This window comes from Physella acuta, unplaced genomic scaffold, assembly GCF_028476545.2.
Source record: "Physella acuta isolate Inbredline_101_S28 unplaced genomic scaffold, ASM2847654v3 ptg001179l, whole genome shotgun sequence".
NCBI classification, from domain to species: domain Eukaryota; kingdom Metazoa; phylum Mollusca; class Gastropoda; family Physidae; genus Physella; species Physella acuta.
Window position 1 is genome coordinate 90,059 of NW_026732696.1, and position 19,558 is coordinate 109,616.

General features: G+C 38.8%; 1 protein-coding gene across 4 annotated transcripts; it reads right to left on the reverse strand.

The window, feature by feature from the left end:
- Window positions 1–3,998: 3,998 nt before the first annotated feature.
- Window positions 3,999–18,537, reverse strand: LOC131956845 (sarcoplasmic calcium-binding proteins II, V, VI, and VII). Of its 4 annotated transcripts, none has more exons than XM_059321457.1 (8): window positions 18,476–18,537; window positions 11,413–11,497; window positions 10,090–10,142; window positions 7,589–7,706; window positions 6,898–7,032; window positions 6,226–6,338; window positions 4,533–4,646; window positions 3,999–4,275 (listed from the first exon to the last, which is right to left on the reverse strand). In XM_059321457.1, exons 2-8 carry the CDS (start codon window positions 11,486–11,488, stop codon window positions 4,159–4,161), a joined length of 726 nt encoding a protein of 241 aa, XP_059177440.1. In that variant the 5' UTR covers window positions 11,489–11,497; window positions 18,476–18,537; the 3' UTR covers window positions 3,999–4,158. The 4 variants fall into 4 exon arrangements, with proteins under 4 accessions (XP_059177440.1, XP_059177438.1, XP_059177437.1 ...); XM_059321455.1 differs by having other exon boundaries at window positions 18,415–18,523; XM_059321454.1 differs by lacking the exon at window positions 18,476–18,537 and adding an exon at window positions 14,285–14,360.
- Between the last annotated feature and the right edge of the window lie 1,021 nt (window positions 18,538–19,558).

A 19,558-nucleotide genomic window follows, 5' to 3' on the forward strand; every position in this document is an offset into this window, starting at 1 on the left:
ACAAACACACACACACACACACAGACAATGGACAAAATTGCAAAGTCCATTTTTTACGACTCGATAACGCATAAAACGCCAAAATGTTTATAAATTAGTATTTATAATTTTTGCCTGATTAAAATAAGTCCTCTATACTCCGGATGTGATGAAGGACTGAGGAGTAAAACTGTGAAAACTGTCAAAATTCCATGTTATTTTTGTGCACGATTACAATACTTTCTCTATACTTCGTATATACGAGAAAGTAAAAGCAATGTTAGAAAACGAATTTTAGACGTTGTTTTGCGTTTTAGAAAACTGTTTTAATAAATTGTAATAACAATTGATTAAAATACTCTATTTTGACAGAGATCAGACAAGATTTTTAAGGGGGTGGGTCTGTGACGACGTGTGACGGGGGGGGGGGGGGAGGTAAAAATCGTCAAAAAAAAGCGTGACGTTATGTTAAGGATGACCCCCTAATGACTTATAAAAATGGACTTTAATAGTTATTAAATGCGCTAAATATTGTGTATCCCCTTATTTAGGTTAATGATAAAATGTTGAATACAAAATTTAGGCCTAATCTATATATAAGTGCGACCAATGCTCGCATAGGCTGGCTCTCTTGGCCAATGTCCGAAGTATTTTAAAATTGACATCGTATTTCTTACATTGGACGCCGATGCGTACACTAGCTGTGATGTCCTGGCCAATGTCCGAAGTATTTTAAAATTGACATCGTATTTCGGCCATCTTGGCGGGATGCTCTGGCCAATTTCCTATGTTAGTTACGGTGTGATAGCATTTAAAATTATTCAGGATGAGGTTTCATTGTGATTAATATTATTGCTCGGCTCGTATCTGTATAGCATAGTAGCCCTGTATGGGGAACCCCCCCCCCCCCACACACACAAAATTACTAGTGTTAGGCAGTGGCGTAGCGAGGTCGGGTGTCACCCGGTGCGGCACTTAATGGTGTCACCCCCAGAGGCGTAGCGACTCTTCCCGGGGACAAACTTTTAAGTTTTCGATTTGCACCCCCCCCCCCCCCTCAAATTTTCGATTTGACCCCCGCCCCTCGAACTTTCGATTTTCACACCCCCCCCCCTCAAGTTTTTCTCTAAATATTTAGCTATTTTTTGCCTTGGTGTCACCCCCCTAAATGGTGTCACCCGGTGCGGTCCGAACCCCCCTCCCTTCCCCCCCCCCTCGCTACGCCTCTGGTGTTAGGAAATATGTCTTCTTTAACCCAACCTTAAACTTCATAAACATTAGCGTGTATATCATTTTTAAAAACCCATTGTCTCCAATGTTCCCTCTAAGCTGCACGGTTGCGCGGCCGCGAAGTAGTTTTAAGCTGCCGCGCAGTCATTTTGTAAAATACATATATCCTTGTATAAGACTTTTAGAACACCACGCACACAAAATACACGTTGCACACTAGCTTCATTTCCTTAGAGGGAACATTGATTGTCTCCCATAATTTATACAACTAAATTGGTCCTGGAGCTTACTATCATGCACATAAGATGCAACTCGCGTTAGTTTATTATTTTATTATAGTGGATAAAGTCTGATTGTTTTCTTATATACTTTGGGAAATGATCTTAATAAATTTTTTATACGATCCCTTGATGATAGTGACTTGATTTCCTTTTTTTTCTAAGACAAAAAAAGACTGCAATGTAGAGAAGACATTCAAATTTATTTTTAAAAATTGTATTTAAAGGCTAATATTGAACATCCTAATCGCGCCCCCCCTCCCCCCCCCCCCCCCAAAAAAAAAGTACTGTAGTTCCAACTTGTTTGCCCAGATCTAAGCTCCGCCCTGGTTGAATACGTATTCTCTTAACATTTCAGCTATTTACCTGGCTGTTTGTTAAATGATGGAAAACAGAATCAAACCAAAGGTTGGGGGAACTTTGAGAGTCTCTACTTAAATACAAACGTTGTTTTCTAGACACGTAAATCATGTGTGGACACAGATTTTGTTTTCAAAACACCATTTCTCATCTTGGTTCTATACAGACCCCTGTGTCACGCTGACCTTTCTCTTCTGTACTTTCAAAATGTAAAAGGAAAAAAAAAAAGCAAACTCGTTTTGTTAAAGTAATTAGTCGTTTTTATTTGGATATATTTGCTTATAGTAAGACATGAATTGTAATAATTGAAGTATGACACAATCGTTAAAGGGATTAGAGATCTGGGAACAAGCCACGAATATATCTGATATATATACATATACATATATATATATATATATATATATATATATATGTATGTATGTATATATATCTTCAGCATTCCTTTATAATATGGGTCTACTAGGGCATCTTCGGTCTTCCAAAGAGTACCCCCCCCCCCCTTTACTTAAAATTATCACTTTCCAAATTTTCATAAACTAACCTAAACCTACTATAAATCTTAACCTAACCTTAATCATATCGTTATCCCTACCCGTAACCTTAATCTTTACCATATCCATAACCCTATCTTTATTAGGTAGGGAGTAATTAGCAATCGACCCGGGGAAGAGTGGGGGAAAGGGGGGTAATGTCCTACTCACGTTTTATTGTCCAAGGGTAATGTACAGGGGGTTAATTGATCAGGAGGATAATAGAGGGGGAATGACCGGGGGGAGGAGGTAAATGATGGGGATGAGGGGGGGGGGGGGGTAATGTCCTGCTCCCACATAAAGTAACTATGTCAAAAATACACAATGGTACGTGACATAATGTAAGTAATAAATGTATTAATATGCAGTTAAAGATGCAGTTAAGCTATTAAATACGTATTTAAAGCAGAGGCGTAGCGAAGTAGGGAGGAGGAGGGTGGGGTGTGCATATGTCCCCGGGCGCCAAAATGTGTTTTAAAAAAATCAAAAGCTCATTTTAGCTGCAGTTTTGCATTATAAATATAAAAATATATGGGGGTGGGCGCCAAACTGAAAGTTTGTTCCGGGAGGGGGGGGGGGGGGGGGGCGCCAAATTGAAAGTTTGTTTCCGGTCGCCGTGAAGGGTCGCTACGCCTCTGATTTTAAGCTGCAAAGTTTAAAAGGAAGAGCAAGTTTAGTAATATTTCAGCATGTGTTTAGTAACAAACTACAAGAAATGGTTTGGGAAAGTATTTACAAATAGTGGGGACTGGTCAGTGGTCACTAGTGGTGAGAGTTTGTAGAGGGTTTGTTTCGAAATACTTGCATGTCCATTGGTTAGTAGGTCTTGTAATTAAGAAAATGCATGCGTTTGTAAAAGTATAAGAAAATATAGACTGTAAAATCACTGGTGTTATAGCAAGGGTTTAAAAAAATTATTAGCACAAAATTTTTGTATATCTTCTTGGTGCCATTTTTTTTTACAAATAGAAACACCAGGAGTGGAAAAAAAATAACATTACATCAATTGATTAAAAAATAATATCAACTTGAACAAAATGGTTCTGAACATTAAAGCACAGTGTCAGCAGTTTAAAATGAGCTTACACGTTAAAACTTTTAAAATGAAAACAAAACAAATTGAGTTTTTAAAAGCGGACCATTAGCCTTCATCTACACAGTTTATTTCAGGCATAAAGTGGGGGTGGGTGGGGGGGGGGTCTGAAAGAAACCCAGCCTCTACACAATCCAAACATAACACAGTGTTAGTATTTTAAAACTTAATTAAATTATAGAATTCTTTAATTTTTTTTCTTCAACATTTGCTGTTTTAGTTATTTTCTTAGGTCAGTCCCCGTTCAAAATATGAATTGCGATTCTATTGAGTTCCATCCTTCAAGGTTATAGCTGGTGATTGAGGGGGGGGGGGGGGGGGGGGAGACCAGGATTTCTTTCAGATAATTACCATAGGTAAAGGGGAGTACCTTAAATTCCAGGGAGGGGGAATGATTAAAGTATATATATATATATATATATATATATATATATATATATATATATATATATATATATATATATATATATATATATATATATATATTTATTTATATTTAAATGTAGGCTATAACTTAAGTGCTCCCCCCCTCCACCCTCCCCATATATGCCTGGATAAAAACCTGTAGCGGACCAAGGAAACTTTTCATCTTTAAGACATTTTCATATTTTATTGGAATATTTAAAAAAAAAAAGATAACTGCATTAACAGGATGTTTTAATTTTTTTTAAATTGCAGACAAATCTTAAGAATGGCCGAGACTGAGTTGTCTTGACGGTCGTCTGCCGGCCGTGACCTTTTTCACCTCAATCACGTTATCGTCAGGTTCCGGGGCAGGGGCGATAAGCTGGAATGGTTGAACCTAAGGGAAATAAGTGATGTAAACAGGCACATTGTTAAATCAGGATTGTCTTTGGGGGATCAAAAACATATATAAAAACTAAGGGCGTATTGTTCTTACATCAGTTAAATGGAATGAATGAGGTCAATGGAAATTTAGAAATTTTAAGTATTAATTGCGACGCGAATGCACCGACAACTCTCATTTTGAGGGCCGGGGGGGGGGGGGGGTACTACCTCTCCCGACGCCCCTCTTGACTACCCGACTGGTGTACTTACGTCGTGCTCGAAGCAGCCAAAAATATAACGCCCAGGTCCGTAGGGCGTCCTCCCGATGAGGAAATTGGCGAAAAGTTGTTCGTAGCTGTTAAGGTCCAGAGGGTACCTGCCGTTCTGCGGAGTTAAGGAGGGGAGGTTTAGAGAGATTCGGGGAGATTTTGGGTAAATTTTGGGAAATTTAGGAAGATTTGGGAAGATTTTGGGGAAATTTAGGGAGTTGTAAGATGAGTAGATTCGAAACGGAGATATTTATACGGATTCTTAAAAGTTTAGCGATATTACAAGTGATTTTTATACGACTGCTAACCCGAATATCTCAAGTTTAAAACCAGGGTTCAAGTCAGTAGAAATTCCATGAGTCCACTCAGCCCTGATGGGTACTTAACTCACGTTAGGGAAATTAAAGGTGGCTGAGGATAGCGTTGATCACATTATCTCTTCATATGCCGAGGTCACAGAAACACGGACCGAAAAAGAGAACTTTACTTTTAAAAAAAAAACTAAAACATGTGAACTCTACTTCAGCTGTAACAAGGACAGCCAGTTTTCAAAGGGTACTTTACTAGCAGGTGATTTTGGGGAGACAAGCAGTTTTAAAAAATGAAACTCTCCCTGTATAAAACATCCACAAAGGTGTTTGTTGCAATCAGATAAGGCCCATCATAAGGCATCATGGACAAGCTATGTTAGTACGTAACCATACAGCGCGAACACTGGTCAGATGGATTACGCTCCTCACTAGAGGTAAGACCAGTGTTCTACTGAAGGAGAGTTGAGGCCACGTATTTATCTAGCTGTAAAGTCTGCTGTTCTATCTTTACAATAACTATTTCTACGTCTTTGTCTCGTTGGCATAGAACTAGAAATATATCTCTAATAGTGTTGATATTTGAACTTTATTTTATTTATCATAGAGAGCCCGAATTCGTTTTCTTCATTCCATTCACCCATTACTTAATTACTTAACTTTAATAAACCGGGAGTGATCTCCCCTAAACTTTCTCGAATATTTTTATATAAAATAACAGGGGATGGGAACTCGGGCTATAGACATGATTTTTAATCCATTTTAAATACTTAAAGTTTTAAAAATAGAATAAAATCTCGTAGACAAATTAATTGCACAGCAAGTGAACGCGAAATAAAAAAGCGCATAATAGTGCGCAATATTATTAGTACTTTTAAAATTTACATTAGTTTTTTGAGAAATCGGAAGTAGCGTAAATTACTACTTCCGGTCAACGGAAATTACTCAAAATTTAACAGAAGGTAGAGAATTAGATCTTTTACTTACATGTGAAATTTCATTTATCTATCTGAAATAGTACTCAAGTTATAGGCTTTTGAAAAATTCAAAGTAGAAAAAGTACCACTTCCGGTTATCGGAAATCGCTCAAAAGTTGATACGGATCTACGATTTTGATAAAATACTTATATATGAAATTTCATCAACCTAGCAGTAACGGTACTCAAGTTATCGTGTTTACACACGGACACACACACAGACACACAGACACACACACACACAGACATACGGACAAGATTGCAAAATTATGTTTTTCCGTATCAGTGAGGTGTAAAACGTCGAGATTTGTAAAAATCTCGTTTTTTTTTTTTTGCACGATTACAATACTTTCTCTATACTACGTATATACGAGAAAGTAAAAAGTAATTCGATTAAACTTTGACCTACGTCTGTCATGTGATCGTAAGCTTCCAATGCCGTCTCGTGCGCTTGATCAGGGTCAAGGTGAACCATTTCCTTATAGAAAATCTCAAGGTCGTTCGCTGTTAAATAATTTTGACCTGGAACAAGAATTTAACACTGCTTTAAGGGTCTGGAAAATAAATTGATCTATGAGCCGTTTGTTTAGTAGGCCACAGATGTTAGAGAGAGTGTTTAATGTTGGAGGACTTTTATATAATTCCTAAAAATGGCAAACACCGAGCTAAGGAATGTATGTATAGAAAGCTCGTAAACGGGGTGGGTTGGGCACACCCTGAGAAGAGAACATGATAATATGGCGAGGAAAATGGGTCGGTAAAGCTCATGGTTGCTAAGCCGAAAAGACCCGAGTCCGAACTCTCGGGCGAACGAGGCTCGTTAGCTGGGGGAGAGCAACTCTTGTAGGGGAGACAACTCCAAAATCAAACAACTGCTGCCTTGGTTGGACAAAGGCTAGGGAAGCAAATCCAAAAAGAAAAGCAGGCTGAAATAGGAGCCTATGGCGCATAACAAGTTGAAACTAACACTTAATTGTGTTGGAGGGAATCTCTTCCAACACTAAAATTAAAAACGCAGAAGAAGTAGATGATAAGCATAAAAGACTACCGATTGAATACATTGTAGAAGAAAAACACATACGTCTCCTATCGACTATCTTGAACAGAAGCTGAGGCATCAGTCTGAGCCACACTGGCAAGTTGTGCATTGACATCACTCCCGGCAGAATACCTGACCACATGGACAGCCAGTTCTCCAGCGTCACTTTGCCGACAGCTGTGTGCGAGATACATTTGGTCACAGAGGGTCTTTTAACATTGCTAAGTAGTGTTTCTTTCAGACATCTCTCAGGGTGGGGGTGAGGTGTGGAGGTGGATGTGGATGTGGGGGGGGGGGGGGGAAAGGGTGGGGGGACACGATACTTGGACGGACATTGCTTTTTCATTTAAAGTGTGCATTTTTACTATTTCGTCCGGTGGGGAAAGGCGATGGGTAGTGCGACCCCCCCCCCCCCCCCCGATCTATCCGTTAAACCTGCAGAAATGCCCGTAAGAAACACTGGTTATACATTATCTTAAGGGGGAAGGGGGCGGAAAGGAACTTCTTAATCAATAAGCCTTATTTATTTATTTATTTATGTGTATCTATGTTAGGGTACTTGAAAGAAAATATCTGCATGCATCAGGAACTCTTTTGAAAGTATGGTTGCCACGGAAATGGCGGTCATCTTAAAAAAAAACCTTTTGTGGAGGTCCCAAGATTAAAAAAAACTAAGATATATATTGATCATATACAAGAAAACAGTCCAGCTTTTCCGCCTGAAATTCCTCACCGGATCCTTCAGTCTCCCGCGCCTTCTCAAAGAGCAGCTCAAAGAACGCCTCGTGAACCTCTCGACATTCGTGGGCCATGGGGCTCTGCTCATCCCAGCCAGTGAAGTCAAGAATTCTCTGCAAGTTTACCAAGATGTGTTGTACTCATACGTTTAGTACACATGGAAGTTTAACCAAATTTGTTGTACATATACGTTTAGTACACATGGAAGTTTAACACAATTAGTTGTATATGTTACGGTCAAAGCCCGAAGTGCGGCCAAACCCAGGATTGGCCGGCCAATGCGCGGATTGGCCGGCTCTCTTGGCCAAAGCCCGAAGAACTTAGAACTTAGATCGTATTTCGTACATTGGCCGGCCAATGCGCGCACTGGCCGGGACGTACTGGCCAAAGCCCGAAGTGCTTAAACTTGACAGCGTATTTTGTACATTGGCCGGCCAATGCGCGCATTGGCCGGGACGTCCTGGCCAATGTTCTATCTATACTAAGTTGTGATCGCGTTTTCATTATTCAGGGTGCGGTTTCATTGTGAGTAACGTATTGTTTAGCACTTGTTTGTGAATCAAGTTATTTCTAAACTAAAGAACATGTGGCCTGAATTTAAACTAGTTCACGGAAAACCAAGGCATACCCAAAGCCAAGGTTCAGTAAAACGTGCCAACCAAGATGTTCAAAACATGATGATGACATGGATGCAAACAAATGAATCAGCTCATTGGGCTGAGAGTCTCAAATTCATTCAATTTATGAAAAATCGCTATTTTTATCAAGGAATCCAACAATCACCATACAAAGCCTTGTTTGGATGCAAAGCAAAAGTGGGACTTAGCTCTTCAAATCTACCAAGAGAGGCTCTCAATAAAATAGTTACTGAGGAAGATCTTGAGAACATTGAACAAGAAATGGAGGTTGCCATAAATGCAACTACATCCTCAGCTAACACATCTGCTGCCGTGGCGGAACGTCCAGACCAGTTGCGTGACAATAATGTGGCCAACAGATTCTGTATAGTTTGTGAAAAACATTGTAGTGCAGCTCATTCTTGTGGATCCTGTGGCAAAGATGTCCATGCTATTTGTGGAGTACCCAATGAAGCAGACGAAGGGTACGGAGGGAACATTACCTGCAGATTGTGTCACAACAAACAAGACATCATGGAACACAGGTCAGCAGCTCATACTGGCTTGCAAAATCAAGGTGCTATGATGCTTAAAACATCAAATACAAAATTTAAAGATGGTGAAGTGGGTGACAATGTACGCATCCGTGTTCCAGATGTTGACAGAGGTCGCGGTGATCCCCGAAGCGTGATTGCAGTTGTCATGAGCGTCGAGGGCGGTTTCTACAAATTAGGAAAGGAACATGGTGTTCTAAAACAACTGTATGCTAGAAGTGAGTTTTCAATTCTTCACGAAAAACTGCTCTAATTGTCGTCAGTTGGCACTGAGGAAAAATCACTACGAACCATCGCATCTTCACAATCATTGACTGGGGCCAAGGCTACACTCGCTGCAATTGCACAACCAAGTGCACAACAAATCGCTGCAAGTGTAAAAATAACAAGCTGCTATGTAATTCTAAATGCCATAAAAGTTCAACTTGTTGTAACAAATGATAATATTGATTGATTGAGACTATAGTACAATAAAAAATTTGAATGTTTCTGTCATTTACTTTAATTAATAATCAATAAAGACTTAATTTCATGATCCTTACGGCATTAAAAACCCCAAAATCTGCTCATGATTTTCTAATTCAGAATTTGGTCGGTCGTCCCTAGCCAGATGATCTTCTAATTAAGACTTTGGCCGGTCCACCATGGCCAGTCCGCGGACTGGCCGGCCAAAGGCCGAAATGAAGAACTATTTCAGACTTTGGCCGGTCCACAATGGCCAGTCTGCGGATTGGCCGGCCACAGGCCGAAATCAAGCAAAGTTTCGGACTTTGACCGACCTATGGGAGGCGATATTGGCCAATGCGCGGATTGGCCGGCCAATCCTAGCATTGGCCGACTTCGGGCTTTGACCGTAACATATACATAAAATCCTAACATATAGAAGTTTAACAAAAGTAGGTGTACACAAATTACCTACACCTAAAAGTTTATCAAAATTTGTTGCACACTTAAGTTTAGTACACATGGAAGTTTACCAAAATTTGTTGGACACAAACTCCTAACATATAGAAGTTTACCAAAATTAGATGTACACAAATTACCTACACCTAGAAGTTTACCAAACTTTGTTTTACACATACATTTAGTACACATGGGAATTTACCCTAATTTGTTGTACACATAAACAAAACATAGAAGTTTACCAAACATTTATTACACACTGAAGTTTTTCAATAGTTGTGTAATGCTAAGTTACCAAAAATAATTGTGGACCTAGACATACATTCCTGACCCACCAAAGCTTTATACTGAGTCTATCTCAACACGAAACTACATTATTTTTATCACTGTGCCACTACCCTGAGCTAAAAATAGTTCCCTACATCCATCAGCCTGGCGATGCTGTTCTTTTCCAAGTTGCCATCTTCGTCTGGAGCTGAAAGTAGTACAGAATTATTACGTTTGGAACTGTCAAAAGTTACAGAGCAATAAAATTATTAAGTTTGGAACTGTCTTAAGTTACAGAACAATAAAATATTACGTTTGGAACTTTCAAAAGGTACAGAACAATAAAAATTATTACGCTTGGAACTTTCAAAAGGTACAAAACAATAAAAGTTATTACGCTTGGAACTTTCAAAAGGTACAGAACAATAAAAATTATTACGCTTGGAACTTTCAAAAGGTACAAAACAATAAAAGTTATTACGCTTGGAACTTTCAAAAGGTACAGAACAATAAAAGTTATTACGCTTGGAACTTTCAAAAGGTACAGAACAATAAAAGTTATTACGTTTGGAACTTTCAAAAGGTACAGAACAATAAAAGTTATTACGCTTGGAACTTTCAAAAGGTACAGAACAATAAAAGTTATTACGCTTGGAACTTTCAAAAGGTACAGAACAATAAAAGTTATTACGTTTGGAACTTTCAAAACTTACAGAACTATAACAATTATTACGTTTGGAACTTTCATAAGTTACACAAAAATAAAACATTGTTACGTTTGGAAATGTCTAAAGTTACAGAAGAAATAAAACATTATTACGTTTGGAACTATATCGAGGCGCTAATACATTTTTAGCTGAGTATGGGTAAAGATTTGGTAAATGGCTAAAGCATGCCTAAGGTAGGGGAGGGAAGAATAGAGTTCTCTAAGGGCAGCAATTACCGCAGAATGATTCAAATGTTTACAATTAAAACAGACCAGCGTCAGTTATCTGCATTGACCCTAATTGGGTTAGGAAATGCATGTTCGTTAGCAATACTAGTGTCTTTAATTAAACAAAAACATGTTAGGCAATACAATAGAAGCGTAGCGACCCCTTCCGGCGCCCGGGGACAAACTTTTAATTTGAAGCCCCCACCCTCCATATATTTTTTGTGTTTATAATTCAAAATAGCATCTAAATTGAGCTTATTTTTGGCGCCCCTATGGTCGGCGCCCGGGGACATATGTACCCCCCGTCGCTACGCCTCTGCTATAGAATATCGTATGTACTATGTAGGTTAGGGCCAGAGTTATGGTAGCCATACAAGCAAAATAGTTTTGTGGTGCCCTATTGGCGTTTTTAATGTACCCTTATATTTCCAAAAGATTTTTTTTTAATTACATGAAAAATATCTATATCTTTAAAACGAATTAAAAAAATTATAATCCGGATTCGGGAAAATACAATTCTTTAAATAACTACTACAAAACGTACCTAAAAACCGGAAGTAGTACTCCAGCTTCTCATTTTGGAAAGGTGACAACAGGAAGTGACGTGAGGACCTGGACATACTGAGATTCTGAAATAAAATTTGACAACATATGGCGTGAAGACATATAGATACTTCGAAACAAAACCAATCTCATATTTTAATACAACTTTCAAATAAATAAAGGAGATTACGCTAGGAAATTTAACACAGCGTCGTGTTATTTTTTTCCAACTGTTTTCGGGTACTTTTTGTAGCTGAGTAGGCTCAGACAGCTCCGAACTATTCAAGCGAAAATCCTGGAAACTAATTGGTGAATATATTGGCTCAGAATATCCGGGTTATTAACCTTTGAGTTTTTTCTATGCCCGACCACAAACATACGCCTAGTTTGTTGATGTCAAAAAAAGAAAGTGTTCAAACATAAACATGACAAACGCCACCTTCCTCTCTAGTTGCCCCAGTTGAACCTTCAACTTTGAACCGCCCTAGCGAAGCTTTGAAATCTCTTTACTATAATCACTTCCCTATCGTTACAAAATATAACCAAAAAAGAATATGACATTGTAAAAAAATCGATTTATTGTAGGATAACTGCGTTTTTCTGTCTTGTCTAATTATTTTAGCACTTCAAATCGAGATGATAAACATTGGAGTCAGCGGAGTTATCGGCCATAATATAATATATCCTGAACACAGGGAGATAACTTAGAGCTGATTGTTGGCTGAATAGGACAATATCATGGGCCATGAGACGCGAACTTAGTGGTGACAGGGAGAAAAGGAGGAAGGCTAGAGATACGACAATCATGTTCAGATTGCACAATCACATCTATCCTATTAAACTTGCACAATCACAATCACATCAATCATACTAAGCTTGTACTATCGCATCACTCATACTCAGTGGCGTTGCTAGGTCGGGTGTCACCCGGTGCGGTAGTTTATGGTGTCACCCCCCCAAACAACAAAGTCGATATATATATATATATATATATATATATATATATATATATATATATATATATATATATATATATATATATATATATATATATATATATATATATATATATATATATATATATATATATATATATATATATATACATATATCCCAGTGAATATAAATAAAAAATATATGTGTGTGTCGGCGTTCATAGGCCTATAATTTCACTATATGCCACATACGCGTACATGTATGTATATAAGCTTTAATCACTGCAGTCTTAATTGTAAGGATGTTTGTCTATAGTCTGTTAATAATACAGTTTGATGTATATATCTTGCAATTTTTCGCCTTGGTGTCACCCCGCTAAATGGTGTCAACCTGTGCGGTACGCACCCTTCGCCCTGCCCTCGCTACGCCTCTGTTGATACTAAGCTTGCATAATCATAATTACATCAATCATACTAAGCTTACACAATCACAACTGCTTTCGAACGCTAGGTCCGAAAGGATTAAGTTACGTCAGTTAAAAAGCAAAATAGTTTTTAAAAAATTAAGAAGTTAAAATAACAAACAAAACGTGATGCTCCACAGCATTGCTCTACGCTCTACACAAACTCTACCCAATGTACCACAATATAACACACAAAACACCAACACTTTACCCAATCTATGTTCAGTAGGACTAAAAAGTTCGTGATCTCTAATTTAAAAAAAAAAGTGCTCCCTTCCACCCGCCCCCTACCAATCTACGCCACTTCTTTACGTTTTACGTGTTTTACTTGCAAAAAAAATAATAAAAATAAACAAACAAAAACATCACACAAGTGGAATCTTCACCCTCAGCTGCTCACACAACGTCAACAGATCACAGATGTCCTTGGCCTAGTTAACCTAACGGCTGGTGATAGCAGACGGCGTTGATGCAACAGTGAGTAGCTCCGTCAGTCTGACAGACGTGAACTTTGCTACGTGTATCCACGTGATACCCGTCAGATGTTTTAAACGGGAAAACAAATACTGACTTGAAAGAAGTCATGGGGGAATAACTGAAAAAGTATGCTACAACAACCGCTAGTATATACAGACATATATATATATATATATATATATATATATATATATATATATATATATATATATATATATATATATATATATATATATATAAATATATATATATATATATATATATATATATATATATATATATATATATATATATATATATATATATATATATATGCCCTATATATATATGCCCTATATATATATATTTATATATATATATATATATATATATATATATATATATATATATATATATATATATATATATATATATATATATATATATATATAGTACCGTATGCATATATAGGCAATTATATAACAAATGTATACATATATACTGGCTATACACATACACTTTATCAGGGGCGTATCGTCAGTATCAGGTCTAAGAACAGATCGAGCGGGGACTGCACGCTAAAAGATGTGACATTGTGTAGGACCTACATACTTTAACAATTCGATTTTAAACGTGTTTTTGTGGCCTACCCCCCCCCCCCCCCCCCCCCACCCCCCTACTCCCTCTCCCATACAAATATCTCTGTGCGTGTGTTTGCGTGCTAGCGCGCTTGACTGTGCATACAACAACAAAAAAAGCGGGGCCTCATTGAAGGTAAAAATCTAGCAATGATTAGATCAATAAACAAACAGAAACAGCTCACGATATCTAATCGTTTACAAACAAAAAACGCCGAACATAAAACAAACCAGTAAATATCGCTACAGTAAAGTAAACCTAAACATAAACTTTTGATTTCCCTAACCCTAAAAAAAACCGTGGCCTTAACCCTAATCCTATTCCTAACCCGGCGGAGGAATATGACTAACTCAACAGTCAAACAAATTTGATACATTACCTAACAGTACAGTGCGGCAGCGACGATAACTCCCAACACAGCAGGCTTGTGAGCAGAATATCGACTCGTAAACAACACACCGTGCTGTGCTGGTCGTGTCACAAACCACCGCCATTACGGCTGTCCTCGCGAGATTATCCCCCCTGCGTCCTCATCGCTCATTTTAATGTTGACTGGTGTTTTGTTTTTAACCAGGAAACTACCAGGCTTTATTTTCATGTATAATGCGTTCACAAATTTTGCTTCAAAGCTATGGGGGGGGGGGGAGAGAGTTCGGGCATTTGAGCAAACGGCATTCGGGCAAGTGTCCATTCGGGCATTTAAGCAAAGGCATTCGGGCAAGTGTCCATTCGGGCATTTGAGCAAACGGCATTCGGGCAAGTGTCCATTCGGGCATTTGAGCAAACGCTATTCGGGCAAGTGTCCATTCGGGCATTTAAGCAAACGGCATTCGAGCAAGAGTCCATTCGGGCATTTGAGCAAACGGCATTCGAGCAAGTGTCCATTCGGGCATTTGAGCAAACGCTATTCGGGCAAGTGTCCATTCGGGCATTTGAGCAAACGGCATTTGGGCAAGTGTCCATTCGGGAAGACGTCCGGCTCCCATTTCTTCCCCCTGAAAATAAAACGAACCACGTGGTTTTCCACTTATTTAGAACGCGTTGCTTTCATTTTATTTTAAAAGAAAAAAAACCCATAAAACAACAACACAGCCACCTGATTTTGAAACGAGACTTCGCTGGCTGCGGATTTTTCTCAGCGCGAGGCACGCAAGGGGTGCATGGGTCTTATCAGTTGCAAACAGCTTGGGTAGAGAGTTCAAAATCAAATTACCAGAGTGGTGTGAAATGGGAGAAAGGGGGAGGAACTGAGAAAAGAAGAGTTACCTAACTTTTGTGCACTGCGTAGAGTGTGTGAACGCACATGTTGTTGTGAAATCAGGGTTAATTTTAATGATGCAAAATTCATCTCGTTTCGTTTTCATAGTGCAGAGAAATCTTTTTAAACCACACAAAAAATAAATAATTGCTAAGTCGAATTTTACACCCCCTACCTCTCGTCCCTTGCCTTGCAGAGTCCCCCGAAAAGTCTACCGCCCCCCCCCCCCCGAAAATTTCAAGTGCCCCCCCCCCCCCCCTGGAGAAAAAAGAAAAACTGATTCGCATACCAGTGGTATGAGAATTTCAGAATTTCCACTAGTCACAAACATTTTAACCTTCATACCCGATCTCCATCTCGGTCACAAAAATCTAAAGCCTCATACCCTAATCGTCTAAAAATCTGACCCCTTCTTCTTCTTCGTTCTTAACTCTACTCTTAGTAATGGAGGGGATTCCCTTCAACACAATTAAGCATTACGTGTCTTGTTAATCGCAATAAAGGCCGTTGACTCCAATTTCAGCCTGCTTTTCTTTTTGTATTTGCTTCCATAGCCTTTGTCCAGTACGTATTTTACACTTTAAAAAATTGTATTTTTATGTTCAATTGTTTTTTATTAGGATAATGTAGCGCAATAACACACTAATTGTTGCTAGATTATGTTTTGTTAGTCTAGAAGTTCGTAGCTAGTTCTGCAAATGTCTAATGAATCATAGAGATTAAGAGGCTAAATAAATGGATGAATAAACACACGAACAAATATCGTGTGCTGCTCACTTCGAGAAACCAAAACAAAAACAAACGTGACGTCATCGTGTGATTACTAACCGTCTACCATCAATCTTCGTGACCTACTCTTGTGACCTCGATAAAATCTCACTTTTTTTTAATGAAACAAGTGCGGGGAGTACACACGTATAGCTGGTGCCAGCTAAGTTAGTGGTGCTATAACAGTTTAGCTGAGATTGGCTGATTTATTTAGAACTGTGACCATTTTGCTGAAGTCAGCTTTAGCACTTTAGCCGAGGTCAGATAATTACGTGGTACTGTAATAATTGCATGCAAGACAGTTAAATCTAAAAAAAAATACCGTAAAAACTTTTCTGAAGCCAGCTAATTAAGGCGTTTCTGTTATCGATCAGGCGCCCGACAAAAAGTGACACAGTCAATAAGGCTCCTGACAATAAGGCTTTATGATTTGTGCACACACAAAAAGCGGTCGTATATAAAGAAATCACGCTTATAGTTTTCGATAACTTCGAATTTAAAACCTAAATATTGACCTAACTCTTTAAATATGAATAGAAATAAAATCGCTATCTTAAAAACATAAAAACAGAAACTGCAATTTTGGAGGCAGTGTTTCTTCCAGCCCTTTTTCTCCGGGGGGTGGCACTTGATATTTTTTTTGGGGGGGGGGGGGGGGGGAGGCGGACTAAATTTTCAAGGGGGCGGACACTGGTAAATATATTTTAAATATATTTTCGATATATTTTCTCCCCCCCCCCCCCCCCCAAGAGATGCCTGTAAGAAACACTGTTTGGAGAGGGTACTAGGCTTAGATGTGACGCCATTTTATGGGGGAAAGGAGGTAGCTTACTGTGACAATGTGTGACGATGCATCGTTGTCCCAAAAATCTTCACCACAAAATATTCTAATTGTGTTTAAACATAACACCGTCGTTACACTTGTGGCTTGTATACTATACATGCATTGGGTATACTTTGTACCTTTTATATGACATTAACTTTTTGCGATATTTTTTCCTAGACATGTTGCATAGTACACATGTCGCAAGTGTAAACACGGTACAACAGTACACAAATATTGTATTCTTCAACTACTTTTATAAAATCTTCTACAGACGTCTGTATGTGTGTAATCTCACAGAACACAGCACGATAAGCTGATTAATCCCAGTCTTTGTCCGTGCCAGTTGTTAAACGAGTTCACAATCATGTGGGAAGGGGGTGCAAGGGGGTGGACGGGCACGTGTTAATATAATCACAATAATTCTTTTAAAACTCATACAGCAGACTCTAGATGAAGAATGCACCATGATCGTCCATAAATATTGCCATGCTTTTTGTGACAATGTGTACCTTCTTTCCCATTGTCATAGATCAGGGGTCTCCAAACTTCGGCCCGCGGGCCGGATGCGGCCCGCGATGTTCTCTCATCCGGCCCGCGGAGATCTTTTTGTCCACGGAAAAAACGTTTGTTGGTGATGGCTGAGGAACTTTGCCCAGAAAAATCAAAGACATGCCTGGAAGAAACTGGCCCCCGAACTGAAATTTGATAGTAAATGCGGCCCTCGGACTGAAAAGTTTGGAGACCCCTGTCATAGATCGTTACAAAATTTCAGTTCAGACTCCCCCCCCCCCCACCCCAACTAGCCTTAGTTCCCCTTTCCAAGTTGCAATTTTTTTTTCTAAAACGGCATTTTATTTCTTAAATGTTAATTAAGTTGGGTCAAACTTTGGTAAATTGATCCATTTTATTGCAATTTATAGTCAAATAAAACTGTATCGAATTTTTATTTCCCTTTGATATTATGCTATTAAATACAGCCATAAATTAAGATAGAAATGAAATTTTAAATTAAATTGTTTTTGTATTTTTAAATGCGCCTGTCTCGGTTCAGGATTTGTAAACATCTTTCAAGATCACCAGCTCCAATAACAAAACGAAAAGTAGCAAATGTTACCGAGAAATTGTTTAATAACTTTTTAAAGTTACACTTGCGACATGTATACTACACATGTCTGTAGGAAATAAAAAACAACTCGCATCAAGTTGATGTTAAATGAAAACATTTTTCCCACGGAACATGTATGCTTACTTGATGCGAAGTGGTTTTTTTTTCTGGACGTGTAGATCACATGCCACAATTGTAAACGTGGTTGATATATAGTTATGAACCTATACCAACATGACATTAATTTTAATACATCTTTGGCGGCTGAAGGGGGGGGGGGCTCCCTGGATTACCGCAACTGTTGTCAACCAACCTAACTACGCCACTGACCAACCCACTTTAAACCTTACATTGTTACCTCCCCTTTTGATATTGAATACAGAACTGTTTAAATAAATTTTTAAATAACAAATGTAATATACAATTATATTCAAAATAAGATATTCTTGCGTTGTTGTCGGAGATGCACATTTTGAAATGGATCATGAGAGAGTTACAAGATTTATTCACAAACAGGCCCAAGTAAAAACTTGTAATAATAGATATAATTACCTTCAAATGAAAATAAGAGTTCCGAAATGTAAACTATATTAGACGCACAAAAACTACGTACAATCCAAGCAACAAGCGGTTACGCTGAAACACTAAACGCAATCACGACGCTGTCGGGGGAACTTTGCCTTCCAAATAGACAAGCAGACCGCCTACATATCTCCGCCACGTTTTTGTCTTTTTAAATATCTTAATGAAAAATATCCCGCAGACGGATTTGACCCACTTAGACTAGAAAAGCGTTGCATACGGGCGTGAAGGTACATTAGGATAATGCCTGTATCAGAGAGGGCATGTTAAATCTGAGCGAAACGGTTGCAAGTCCTATTTCATGTTTCTAGATATATAAGCGCTTTTTTTTAAAAGTAAGGAGCAGTTTCTTGCCCCCCCCCCCCCCCCCCCCCGAAAAATTTGTACCGCCCCCCCCCCCCCTCCCCCGGAAGAAATGAAATTTATATAATTTATATAGAAAATATATACTTTTAACAGTGTCCGCCCCATCTCCCCGAAGAAAGTCTACCGCCCCCCCCCCCCCCCCCCCCCCCCGAAAATTTCGAGTGCCTCCCCCCCCCGCCCCCCGGAGAAAAAAGTCTGGAGGAAACACTGGTAAGGAGTTTGTTCATAAATGACGCTAAGCTTAGTGGGTGAAGGTCGTTCAGGTTTTTATGGCGACGGAGGTTGTTGCCACTTAGCGTATTTTTGCGAGGTTTTTTTTTAATGACGAAAATAATTAAAATCATGTTCTGAATATTACAGCTTTTCTTTAATTAATCTTCTACTCAAAATACCATTAAGGCCTTACATACCAATCTCCTATAGCCTACTATATCACCTTTCTCGTTATAATTACAGACATCAGACTGCATTTCTATGAACTCACCACACCGCGCCAATAATCTACAACAAAAATTTGTGAATTACATAACCTTTGGAACAAAAAGCTCAACATCTTCAATAGAAACAATTATAACGCACCATGTGCAGAGTTTCTTCCAGGCTTCTCTTCGTCAACCCCCCCCCCCCCGAACAAAATGGAATATATATATAAAATATATGCTTTTAACAGTGCCCGTCCCCCTTCCCCGAAAATTTTAGTCCGCCCCCACCCCCCGAAAATTTCAAGTGTCCCCCACCCCCGGAGAAA

Coding starts and splice junctions, on each gene's coding strand:
- LOC131956845 (XM_059321457.1), bottom strand. CDS start 11,488: ATGTCCAGGTCCTCACGTCACTTCCTGTTGTCACCTTTCCAAAATGAG. Junction 10,143..11,412: donor GTACTACTTCCGGTTTTTAG/GTACGTTTTGTA, acceptor TACTACTTTCAG/CTCCAGACGAAGATGGCAAC. Junction 7,033..7,588: donor GCGGGAGACTGAAGGATCCG/GTGAGGAATTTC, acceptor TCTCGCACACAG/CTGTCGGCAAAGTGACGCTG.